This window comes from Mya arenaria, chromosome 10 (genome assembly GCF_026914265.1).
Source record: "Mya arenaria isolate MELC-2E11 chromosome 10, ASM2691426v1".
NCBI lineage: Eukaryota > Metazoa > Mollusca > Bivalvia > Myida > Myidae > Mya > Mya arenaria.
In genome coordinates, this window is record NC_069131.1 from 68,534,209 (window position 1) to 68,547,149 (window position 12,941).

The 12,941-nt window shown below is 33.8% G+C and overlaps 1 protein-coding gene across 2 annotated transcripts; it reads right to left on the reverse strand.

Annotated features, from left to right (window-relative positions):
- Window positions 1-6,582: 6,582 nt before the first annotated feature.
- LOC128205111 (uncharacterized protein DDB_G0274171-like) lies at window positions 6,583-12,281 on the reverse strand. 2 transcript variants are annotated; one of them, XM_052906545.1, is made up of 4 exons: window positions 12,126-12,281; window positions 8,742-8,981; window positions 7,197-7,340; window positions 6,583-6,875 (listed from the first exon to the last, which is right to left on the reverse strand). In XM_052906545.1, the coding sequence occupies exons 1-4, from the start codon at window positions 12,196-12,198 to the stop codon at window positions 6,856-6,858; spliced, it is 477 nt and encodes a 158-aa protein (XP_052762505.1). In that variant the 5' UTR covers window positions 12,199-12,281; the 3' UTR covers window positions 6,583-6,855. The 2 variants fall into 2 exon arrangements, with proteins under 2 accessions (XP_052762505.1, XP_052762504.1); XM_052906544.1 differs by having other exon boundaries at window positions 7,197-7,346.
- Window positions 12,282-12,941: the final 660 nt, after the last annotated feature.

Below are 12,941 nucleotides of genomic sequence, written 5' to 3' on the forward strand. Positions count from 1 at the left end.
TCAATCTTGATCGCTTATATAATAAACAAGCTCATGTAGTGGTTTTTGATCTGGTAACATTTCATTAATTTCATTCATTGTATAGGTTGGTTATCTATACCAAGCAATCCAATTAGCTACATCAATCCTAACTCCAATTTAGAAAAAAAATATTGAGCATTATCATTCATTGTTAACGTTCGTTATCAAGCAATCAGATTAGCTAGAATTTAGAACATTCTTTGCTGTATCCCTGGCCAGGCCCATTTAAGTGCAGCCTCATGTTTATGAATCCTGGCCACAATATCACGAAAGTACTCAAACTCATTCTCAACTCATTTTTCACATTACATATTGACATTATTTAAAGAAATAAATGTTTTACTATTTTCAAAAGCACATTCTCTTGTGCATTATGTTGATTAACATTATTGTTCAATATACTTAAAATAAGTATTTCTACAGCACAACTTGTACTTGAGTAAAGCTCAAAAAAAATAAATTAGACTCAAGTACAAGTTTTACTCTCAAATTACTTTTCTATAAAATATTGACCAAACATTTCAAAACAATCTATGAGGGAATGCATTTTCAAAAAGGTAAAATATTTACAATTTAGAATCATATTATGCTGTAATTTAATAAAATGAATTGAGACTGAGATTTGACTTGAGTCTTTTTATAGTATTCGGGCCTGGCCACAGACAAGAATATATTTCACATAGATTTGATATAAAAAGTGAAGCAATTTTGTTAAAGTCTTATCTTTTATTGTTTAACATTTATTCAAGGAAGTATGTGTTTTGGGATCTCGTTTCTAACAATGAAATATATCTAAGATCTGTGTCATTTGGCATAAACAAGTCGATGTTTAAGTTTATTTAGGTTTATCTTGATGATTGAGCTTTATTTAAAAACTCGAGCGACCAGGGGCGGAGCAAAGTCTGTCCAACAGGTGAACTTATGACAACGTTGAAAGCACTGGCCAACTTCACAAAAATACTTAAATCAATTCTCAACCTCAATAACAATCACTTTACCACCGAACCGCATAACATGATTCACAATTGTATATATTTTACTACTTTAAAACACATTATCATTACAGATTTTGTTGACTAAAATATTAAGTAAACAGTTAAAAGAAAAACATGATTAATTCAAGAACAAATCTTCAGTATATTATTTTTGAATAATTACTCAATAATTGATTCGCCCCTGAATTGTTTCTTCGTAAGAATATTGAACCATGATGTTAATAACACAATAATGCGCTTTCCAAAAAAGTAAAACATTAATATATTAATGAATGATAATAATTTTATGCTATACTGTGGTAAAATCAGATGCGCAACAGATTGAGAAATGACTTGAGTTATTTTTTTTTGATATTTGGTCTGTTCTTTTCATTATATAAATGTTAAGTGTTAACAAACTACGAGGCTTGGTCTAATTCAGATTTGATCATGATCACTAATCCGTCTCTTCTGTTGTTGAACTAATATAATTGTGAGTGTTATGTTTATGCTATCAGAGTCTAAAAATTATCATCAAATGTTCTTAACGTTGTAAAACTATATTGCATTGTCTTTCAAATGTTGATAATTAACCCGGGCAGATCGCTCAAGTGAGTTGCCATAAACGCATATTATTACTATATTCTGTGTAAAAATCTCACTTGGTGGGTCGATGCAACATGGACAATATTCTCCAGGTGGGACAGTGGCTTGCCGCCCGTCCGCACAAATTCTAATTTCCAGTGAACAGACTGTCCTGGAACAATCGGGTCCAACGAGAGGCGGGCAAGAGGGACAACATTGACCAGGTTATGTCTGCGCCTGAGCCCCGCCAGGACATTGTGGCCAACAACGTCACCCGATCACAGATTGATCCACCTTATACAGTATATAGAGAATTGTAAGATGGTTTAATGGAGCAGTAGCAATCCTCTCCCATCCAAATGAACATTGGTGTAACCGCACCAGAAATAACACTTTTGCCTATCAGGAGCAATTCGTCATGTCATAGGTCAAACATATATTGACTTGGAAAACTTCTTGACTTTATCCTGATTAAAGCAATTAAAGAGCAATGTAAAAATAACTCAATCTGGTGAAATTATTTAAAATATTTTTTGGCTTTTTAAGATTTAGCTTTTTAAATGTAAGCTGTTTAAAATTTAGCAATTTGAATACCAGTTATTTTAATAAAAGCTATTAGAAAATGATCTATTTAAAATTTATTTATTTAATTGTTAAGCGTTTATAATTAAGCTATTTTAATTATAGCAATTCAAAAATATGCAACTATTAATTATTCTTACCTCCTCCCACATAGTTGGGCCTGCAGTCAACTCCAAGCAACGTTTGAACGTTACGAGAAAAAAGGCTTTCATTTTGATTTCCTGATCTGAAACAGAAACTATCGTGTCAGATAAGAAGTTTAGATTATCTTCATTGTTAATGTTTTAACAATTGATATGCATGACTTTACCAAACTTAATGATTATATTAATAAATCGTAAATGCGGTAAACTCGCCACATTTTAGAATTATGTCTTCATTAAAGAAATTGCGTAAGCATAAACTTTATGATGGATGTAAACTTTGTTTACAGTAAATGCATCACGACTTGCTACTGAAAAATATCAAATTCCTTATAAATTATATTTAATGACGATATTTGCATAATTAAACGAGCGTTGATCTTGGTTATGTGCTCTGATAATGTGGCGATATTCAAAGCCGGATATGCGAGTTGAAGGACGTCTGAAGTGGTTTATTGTTTTAGGGCAACATGTAGACATATCACTATGTTCAAGTTCTTTCAGGAAAAAAATCCTTCACGGTTATAAACATTTGCCAAAAGTCTTGGTATTCCTGAATTCATTTGGTAAAGATGAGGTAATATTTGAATTATTCATAACAATAGACACGGATTTACCGCAGACGTATCCTCAAATTCCCTTTTAATTCTAGAAAAGGATCATTACCTCGATATAAAAAACGATTTTAGGTAGCGTACTAAGAAATCTGTAATATCTCATGTGTGAAAAAAGAATTGAATCCAAAACAATATATCGATGTTGAGTAATATTCACAGAGCCAATGTGTTTCGGTCTCCGATGGACAGGATCAATTTTAGGGTACGACAACATTCTATTCTGGATCAGCTTCTCAAAATAATCATTGACAATGGATATAAAACAGTAAATAGTATTATATTTAACGAGTAATTCATATACCCGTTTATTTTATAGTTCTTTATTATCCAACGAAACCATGGGGCTACTTAAAGATTTTAATCTGGAAGAATCTTGAAGGTTTCATACTGTAGGAATCTGGAGTAAGTATTATACCGAGGGTTAAGCGATTACATCTTTCGAATTTGAATTAAGCATGTTTCATTTGTTTTCCACAGTTGCTCTAAAAAAGCACAGTTTTTACCTCTGTGATTATCTGTTCTTATATTTCTTGATACACAATGCAGTGGAAATGCGTGTTCTGTCTCATATGTTTTTTGTCTCGTATGTGAGCTTTGGATATTCAAATGCGGTAACCCTTATTTGTATTGGCAGACGAAGTAGTAAAATTGCGTGTTTTGTTTCATCTGAAAGCTACTGAATAGTCCAATGCGGAATCCATAACATATATTGACAGACGAAGCAGTGAAATTGCGTGTTTTGTCTCGTCTGAAAGCTACTGAATATTCCAATGCGGGATCCATAACATGTATTGACAGATGAAGCATTGAAATTGCGTGTTCCATCGCGTCTAAAGAATACTGAATATTCCAATGCGAAATCCATAACATGTATTGGCAGACGAAGCATTGAAATTGCGTGTTTCGTCGCGTCTGAAGGCTACTGAATATTCCAATGCGAAATCCATAACATATATTGGAAGAGATAGCAGTGAAATTGCGTGTTTTTGTCTCGTCTGTTAGCTACTGAATATTCCAATGCGGGATGCATAACATGTATTGGCAGACGAAGCAGTGAAATTGCATGTTTTATCTCGTCTGAAGGCCACTGAATGTTCCAATGCGAAATCCATAATGACATGTATTGAAAGAGAAAGCAGTTAAATTGCGTGTTTTGTCTCGTCTGTTAGCTACTGGATATTCCAATGCGGGATGCATAACATGTATTGGCAGACGAAGCAGTGAAATTGCGTGTATTATCTCGTCTGAGGGCTACTAAATATTCCAATGCGAAATCCATAACGTGTATTGGCAGACGAAGCAGTGAAATTGCATGTTTTGTTTCGTCTGTTAGCTACTGGATATTCCAATGCGGGATGCATAACATGTATTGGCAGATGAAGCAGTGAAATTGCGTGGTTTATCTCGTCTAAAAGCTACTTATTATTCCAATGCGGGATGCATAACATGTATTGGCAGATGAAGCAGTGAAACTGCGTGGTTTATCTCGTCTGAAAGCTACTTAATATTCCAATGCGGGATGCATAACATGTATTGGCAGACGAAGCAGTGAAATTGCGTGTTTTATCTCGTCTGTTAGCTACTGAATATTCCAATGCGGGATGCATAACATGTATTGGCAGACGAAGCAATGTAATTGCGTGTTTTGTCTCGTCTGAAAGCTACTGACTATTCCAATGCGGGATGGATAACAAGTATTGGCAGACGAAGCAGTGACATTGCGTGTTTTATCTCGTCTAAAAGATAGTTAATATTCCAATGTGGAATCCATAACATATATTGGAAGACGAAGCAGTAAAATTGCGTGATTTATCTCTTCTGAAAGCTACTTAATTTTCAAATGCGGGATGCATAACATGTATTGGCAGACGAAGCAGTGAAATTGCGTGTTTTATCTCGTCTGAAAGCTACTTAATATTCCAATGCGGGATGCATAACATGTATTGGGAGACGACGCAGTGAAATTACGTGTTTAATCGCGTCTGAAATCTACTAAATATTCCAATGCGAGATCCATAACATATTTATTGGAAGACGAAGCAGTAAAATTGCGTGTTTTATCTCGTCTAAAAGCTACTGAATATTCAAACGTGGAATCCATAGCATGTATTGGCAGACGAAGCAGTGAAATTGCATGTTTCGTCGCGTCTGAAAGCTACTGAAAATTCAAATGCGGGATCCATAACATGTATTGGCAGCCGAAGCAGTAAAAATGCGTGTTTTGTCTCGTCTGTTAGCTACTAAATATTCCAATACGGAAACTATTACATGTATTGGCAGAACATGTAGTCGAATAACTGAATGTGAAAAGTAGTTACCTTAGTATGTTTTGATAGACGATGCGTTTGTTTCTTCTTCTATATGGCTATTAGGCCTTTGTGAACCCATTTAAATAGCTAATAATATATTTTCAATAAATATTGTTTTCGTTTTTTTATTTACATTTGTATATCATAAAAGTTGGATTACATTTTTATATTAAACATGATTTAATACTTAAATCAAAATGTGATGTGTCTGGTAACTATACCTTATGCTGCTTTATAGGTCCCACGTGAGGGAATGCAAAGTAATCTGATAGTATACTTTTTGAATGCTTTGCCTTTGACGGCGTCTCTGAAAGGTCTCGCCAAAACACAGATTTAAAACATTTTTCACTGAATGTTCCGTCTGTTTACTTAAAAAAGGTATTTTGATGTATATTCGTTGTGTTTGTACATGTGTCTCTCGTTTAGTGTCGTTAAGACCCTACCTTATGTTTCTATGCAGGTTAATTATAAGTGGTTAGTAGGTTTACCCGATATGGGATATACGGGGCAAGGGAAACCATATCGGGTGAGAGCAAAGACGCCATTTTGGTACGATATAAATTTCCAAAATATGGGGTCACCGCGTGACCAGTCCTGCACCAATGGCGCTACGTCATTTATGTTGGAGGCGTGATATATTCAAATGTTTTACTACTGTGAGGATACAAAGATTTCTTTTGTGTAATATTAAATAAAACTAGTTTAAATTATCCCGCAAAGAAGTGTATTTTCTGAACATGCCAGTCTGAATGCGTGGTTTTGGATGGCGTTTGTATCTCGTTCAATGTATGTTCATACCTGGCTTAAACGGGGGTTTCTAGTGGTTATTCTGGGTGGATTTTGAGCTTGTAACTTTACTTTGGAGTATTGGAATAGCGTTGGACTTAAAGAGACGTTAATGCAATAGAAAGTCATATCATGTTAGAGGTCAGAGAGCAGTCTCTGTTTCTAAAGAAATATTAAATTCCTATGCGGTTTGTGTAGTATAATTATTGCTCTGCGCTAAGGTGCTTGAACCGTAATTATGTAACACTCCATATTCGGTTAGGGAAGGTACTATATTCATATGTAAATCTATGTTCTCTTTCATAAAAAATAAGATGAAATAATAAAATATTCACAAAAAAAACCCATTTGTTTCTTATAAAAATAGGTAGGGAGGACAGTAGGAAAAATAAGATGCATGCAGTTGACCTTTTTCTATAATACAATCAATTATCAAGTATAATCGATTTAGCAGTTTTGACTTATTAAGATAAATAAATATACAAGAAAAATTCAACAAGTGCTGACAAAGGGACACATTTCCATATTAACTAAAAGGTACACATTGATTACAAGAACACATGAGTGTTGTTATGCATTTATTGTTCATCGTTAACATTAGTGTTATATTAAATACATTGCGTGCATTAAAATTATATTCATATCATATAAAATATCAGTTTGCAATGGTTAAGTTTTAAATATAAACGACATCAAAGACACCATTGTTAAAGTGCAAAATTGAAATACACCTTAAATATGTCATTTATTACGACATAGAAAACCTAACATAATAATTTACTCAATAACATAAGTTACAGTCCTTGATGTTCACGTCGTTTGTAACTTCACTTTGACTTCATCTGCGATATTGTCCCACTGGAAATAACAAAAGGTGATGCAAATGGTATGCCAAGTTGCCATCCATTTAAAGGTATGTATGATGAAAAACTCATGCAAATACGCGCGTTATTTAAAAACAATAGCCGAAATATGACGATATGACCCAACGATTTGGTTAACATTATCGAACACATCATTTAACTACTAATATTTCTACTACTACTACTACTACTACTACTACTACTGCTACTGATACAGCTACTGCTACTGCTACTGATACAGCTACTGCTTCTGCTGCTGCTGCTGCTGCTGCTACTTAATAATAACCATCATAATTAAAAAACGCTTTATTCTTACCAAACAAAGGTGTAGTGCATCGGCGTCCACAACCGGTACTGCAGCATTTTTGGCTTCCGGGACAAGAGTAATCTCCGTTGCATTCAGGATGCACGGATCTACAAGCACTGCCGCGTCTCTGTGGACACTGACCAGGCTTTGTACCTGTAACTAAATAGACAATGTGTGTTTCAATCTTGATCGCTTATATAATATACAAGCTCCTGAGGTGGTATTCAATATTATAGTCATAAAGCTATGTCTTTATTCTGTCCGTTATTTTCCCGTAATTGTATTAGCTTTAATCGTTTTTAATCCAATTGAGATAACTACTATATAAATTAAAAACATGCAATGGTTATACATCTGGTCATATATTATTGATATCATTCATTGTAAAAGTTGGCTTTCTTTACCAAGCAATCCGATAAGCTACATCATATTACCACAAAACCGCATAACATGGATCACAATTTTATATGTGATACTACTTTAAAGGAACATTCTTGCATATATTGTGTGGATAAAAATACTTCATTCAACAGTAAAAAGAAAAAAATCAAGAGCAAAACTCGAACTAAAGTAAAGTAAATTATTTTTGAAAAATACTCAAGAAAGTGTGTGCCGTAGAGTTTTATTTTTGTCAAAATATTGAGCCATGATGCTAATCAACATAATAATGCACACAATAAAGAGCTTTCAAAAAGAGTAAAACCAGAGTATTTTCGAATGATGTTAGTTTATACAAGTTTATTTTAGCTCGATTGTGACGAAAGCTATGCTTATAGAATCACTCTCGAGTCCGTTTCCTGGGCAGAAACCAGTACTGTGTCCTTTTTTTGGGAGGCCATGAGAAAGTACCCCAGATGGAGATCGAACCCACAACCTCTTGGGTGAGAGGCGGACACCTATACCACTAGACCACTCTCACCCACCCGAATGGTGTTATGTTGTTATGTGGTAAAATCAACTGCGCTGCAGATAGATAAATGAATTGAACATTATTTTGATATTGTGGCCCGGTTTTTGTTATTTCCTACATAAATATTAGGTGTTAACTACGAGTCAAAGGATTGGACCAATCTGGAGCCAGATCATGCTCGCTTAATTCCTTTCTTCTGTAGTTGTAATATTATTATCTTTTAAGTGTATTCTAATTGGAAAATGCTTTTTATTATATCCTTTTCAATGATATTTATTTATCAGTAACAAGGGATATGATATTTTACTATTTGACAGGGTGAATATTTAAAATTGATATTTTTCACTATTTCGACAGATAAGCACGCTCTCAGTTCCAAATAAAACTTCAGCACTCACAAGGCTGGAAATAACATGTTCGTTTCGGTAATGTATTTCACTTCATGAACACCAATATTGATTATCTTATTCGTGGCCCTCACTTGATGAAATATATTACGATCTTACACTGAAATAAACAATTATCTTGTATGTTATGTTATTAAAATTGTAGTGTTAAATGTCGATAATTCATCCGAGAAAGTCACAGGTACTTGCCATAATCGCACATTACATGTATTACTATATTCTGTGTAAATATCTCACTTGGTGGGTCGATGCATCGTGGACAACATTCTCCAGGTGGGACAGGGGCTTGCCGCCCGTCCGCACAAATCTTAATGTCCAGTGTACAAAATGTCCTTGAGCAATCGGGTCCAACGGGAAGCGGGCAAGAGGGACAACATTGACCAGGTACTGTCTGTGGCCGAGCCCCGCCAGGACATTGTGGCCAACTACATTTCACCCGGGCACAGATTATTCCACCTGGAGGCCTGATAGGAATACCTGAAATATTATACAATAATAATAATAATAATAATAATAATAACAATAAAAATAATAATAATAATAATAATTTTTTTTTTATTATTATTTTAATGAGTGAAACATTATATCGTTGCGTCTCCTTCAACACTACTAAAACCCAACGAACTCACTAAAATTTGTGACTTGACAGTAGGGCCGTTGTTCATTGGGCAGAATTATAGTCCGGTCCGCTCTTAAAAGTGTGACCTAACAAAAGGGTCGTTTATTTGCGGGAGAACATTGAAGTCAGGCCCGCTCAAAAAAGTTAGACCAACTAGTAGCGTCATTTTTTGTGGGACAGTATTGTAGTCTGGCTCGCTCTAAAAACTGTAACCTAACAGTAGGGCTGTTTTTTGCAGGGAAGTATTAACATCTGACCGCTCTCACAACTAAGACCAAAAAGTATAGCTGCTATTGATGGGGCTGAATTATTGTCTAGACCGCTAAAACAAAAGTTATTTTTTATGGAATTTACATCTAAAAACAACAACATTATAACGGATAATGCCAACATAGTGTCTGCAGTACAGGTCTAATTCAAAGGTCAGTCATCTGGGACGATTAACACCTGGTGTTGGCACTAATTTACAGGCCAATGACCGTCGAAGTGTTGTCTGTAGACTAATGTTATGTTAATCAATTTTAACCGTTGTGAGAGTCAATGATTTTACAGAAAGCAAAACACGTGCGTCTGTTTCCAGTATATTGCTGTTCGTCTATTTCATATAGATCTTTGCGCGTCTATTTCCTGTATATCGCTGTGCCGTCTGCGCATACGCTGTAAACCTTTATTAGACTAATGGGGTCATGAGGTACGATCTTCTTAGGGCAATATATGTATTAATCGACTGAACTTTGTATGGCTATTGAACTCAGATAATATTCACATTGGAATTGATCACTAAAAAGCGGTACCCTCACATACATGAATGACGACAACTATGCGTTCTGCTTAGTTTGGTATATTGAGATAATCCACGTCACGAACTTTATGACGTTTACTTAATGAATGTTATTTCCAGGTGACGAAATGCGGTGATCATTTTTAAAACGAAATTCAGCGCAAAAATATTTTAATATTTCTTTGCATACTAAAAATAGCTTAAAAATAGGAAGAATGATAGGGGGAAACAATTATTTTACCGGAAATAACGATGCCATCACAGTAAACAAATATAAACACACACCTCAATTGCATTAATTATCAAAACGTCAACATTTTGTCGGTTTTGTCAAAAAGGAACACAAGCATATTTTCTTTTAGCTGCTCTCTATCATTTGTATTGTTCTTTTTTGACAGTAAATCCATTCCCATTGTAACCATAACAAATCACCTTTTAGAACATTTAGACGGCTTTTATCCATCAGCAGTAATACTTAAAAGAAGCAAGCGGTTTAATGGTTGGATTTGCCGCTAAAATATCACGTGACGGTAACTTCCTTATATGGGGTTCCTTGAGTCAGTGAGTTGTATGCGTTCTTGCTAGCGTTATATGTTTATGTACATGGTCAAAATTGAACAAAAAATATACGTTAGGAACACACCTTAAATTCAGATACTTGTGAAATTCTCGGAATAGCGCCATTTTTACAACATTGTATACCAATAGTTGATATAAGAGGAGTTTCGACTCTTGTAGAATTGCATGCTTCTGCGATAAGAGTGGTAACAAGGACGATGTGTGTTTAAGCTGGTATCATTTTTCTTTTAATTCGTGATCACCGAAAAATTGCCGTATTATATTCGGTGCTCATTCGATGAAATAAAAGTGAAACAAACAAGTATCCATAAGCTATTGCTATTTAGATCCCCCCAGTGGTCAATAATTTTCTTTTACAGTCTAATTACCAAAATGTTTGCCTTAAATGATTATATTCATTCGGTTTCATAAATAAAAAATATACCTTAAATATAATCAGTGAATACATAACAAAACATTCTATATATATCTAATTAGCATCACTTGCAATGCAAAGCAAGTATGTGATAAAATGAATAGATACATAATTTATCGCTGTTTATCTGACTCAAACAAATGCAGTTTGAACATTTTGATTAAAAATCCGGGACAATACCTAACTAATGGTTACATTACAAAGCATAGCAATTCTATACATTTCACAGAATTAGGAAGTGACAAAGCGTGATTTCTAAGTCAAACATAAAGTTCTTAGATTTGTTGCAAAATTCCAAGAAAAGTCCCGAATCGTAATCATTTAATTAGTTTGATAAATAATTTCAAAAGTATCTTATTAAAAAAAGATATAAATAAAATGCATAGCAATACTATGAATTTCTGAGTCAAACATGTAAAGTGTGTTTACTATAAATTAATTTAGGAGTAGATAAAATAGATTTTGATAACTTTTAACCACCGAATATTATAAATTAGTTTTGTGGACCATGAAGCTTGTTAATCTATTGTTTTAATTTTGATTTCAATCAAAGAACACTTAACCAAACAAATAAATGAGCCATATTAAAATGCTTTATTTAATTTGAAAAACAAGCTAAAATTCATAGTTTATTGGCAATAGCAACATGTACATGCCGTTATCCGTTTCGAATGTAGTCATTGCAAAATACATAATACAATGATAAACAAATAACACACATATTTAAATGTCATATTTAATGATACACCCTTACTCCCAAATAAGATTTACCACAATTAATAATATTGTTTTAATATTCCAATAAAGATGAACAAATGTCAAAAACAATGGTTCTTATGAAGGATACTGTGTTTAATTTGAAAGAAATGTGCATACAACACAGTATTTCTACCTGATGAGACTATAGTAGATCATGGTAAATCTTTTATCATTCACCAATCATTTAATATTTTTGCGCTTTCTGCTATTAAATGCACGGTTACAATCTTGTTATCAGTAATTAAAATGTTCCGTATATGCATTATTTAGTAAGTAGTAGGTTTATCACTCAAGTTTATGTTTGTTATACATGTGTTAGTATTGATTTTGAATAAGAGTGTCACGTTAAGAGTGAAAAAAATATGGTTTAACGAACTTTAGAGCAAGGAGCTATGCCACTTACTTGTGATGAGTGGAACGCATTTATTTATAAAAACTATTAAAATGTCTACAACAGTTAAATCTTACCTCCTCCGGCATAATTTTGTCCGCAAACAATTCCCAGCACCGTTAAAACAATAACAATGAGAACTGATTCCATTTTGATTTTCTTTTAAAACCGAAACGAAATGCACCGGATTATATTGTCACTGTTGCCTTTATATATTTTAACGATCACAATGTATGACTAATAGCAACAAACAATTATATCTCTGATTGACTCATAAAGGTGGTAAAAACCTTCCCCTTGTAAAATCATGTCTTAATTAAAGAGCGTACGTTAGATGACATTGATTGATATAACGTGTCTCATGATTTTGTTTCAAAACATCATGCATCACAGTTAAAATAATTAATGAAGATTTTTGCATAATTAAACCCATATTGAACATGGTTGTTGTTTTGTGTTTCTGATTGTGGGCAAACATCACAAGACGGAAATGCGGTTGTAAGAGAAAAATAAAGTTGACATCCCATCATTTTAAAACAGGATACTTGTATCAATTTCAGAGAAAGTGTCTAACTTAATTTAAAAACGTTTAGCAGTTTTCTTTCCTCCTAATTTAATTAATGTATACGGATAGGTCAGACGAGCTGAGGGGAAAGATGTCCCAAAATTACCTGCGAGGTTCGCCCTTCAAAAATCTCCAATTGGATAAATGTCCATTGTTACCATTTATCTATAAATATATTTATACAACTGGTTATCTACTTATGATTTGCGAATTTCACTTAGTAAGTGGTAACACGAATTGTATTTCGTAAACCAGATATTATGTTACTTATTAAGTGGAATTCGCAAACCATAGCTAGGTAACTTGTTAGCGCCTGACTCTGGAATGC

Bases quoted from the DNA above. Each gene is read 5' to 3' on its own strand.
- LOC128205111 (XM_052906544.1), bottom strand. From the start codon at position 12,198: ATGGAATCAGTTCTCATTGTTATTGTTTTAACGGTGCTGGGAATTGTT. The intron at 7,347-8,741 runs GTGAGATATTTA...TTGTCTATTTAG, and splicing joins ACGATGCATCGACCCACCAA to TTACAGGTACAAAGCCTGGT. The intron at 6,876-7,196 runs GTAAGAATAAAG...TGTTATTTCCAG, and splicing joins ATGCACTACACCTTTGTTTG to TGGGACAATATCGCAGATGA.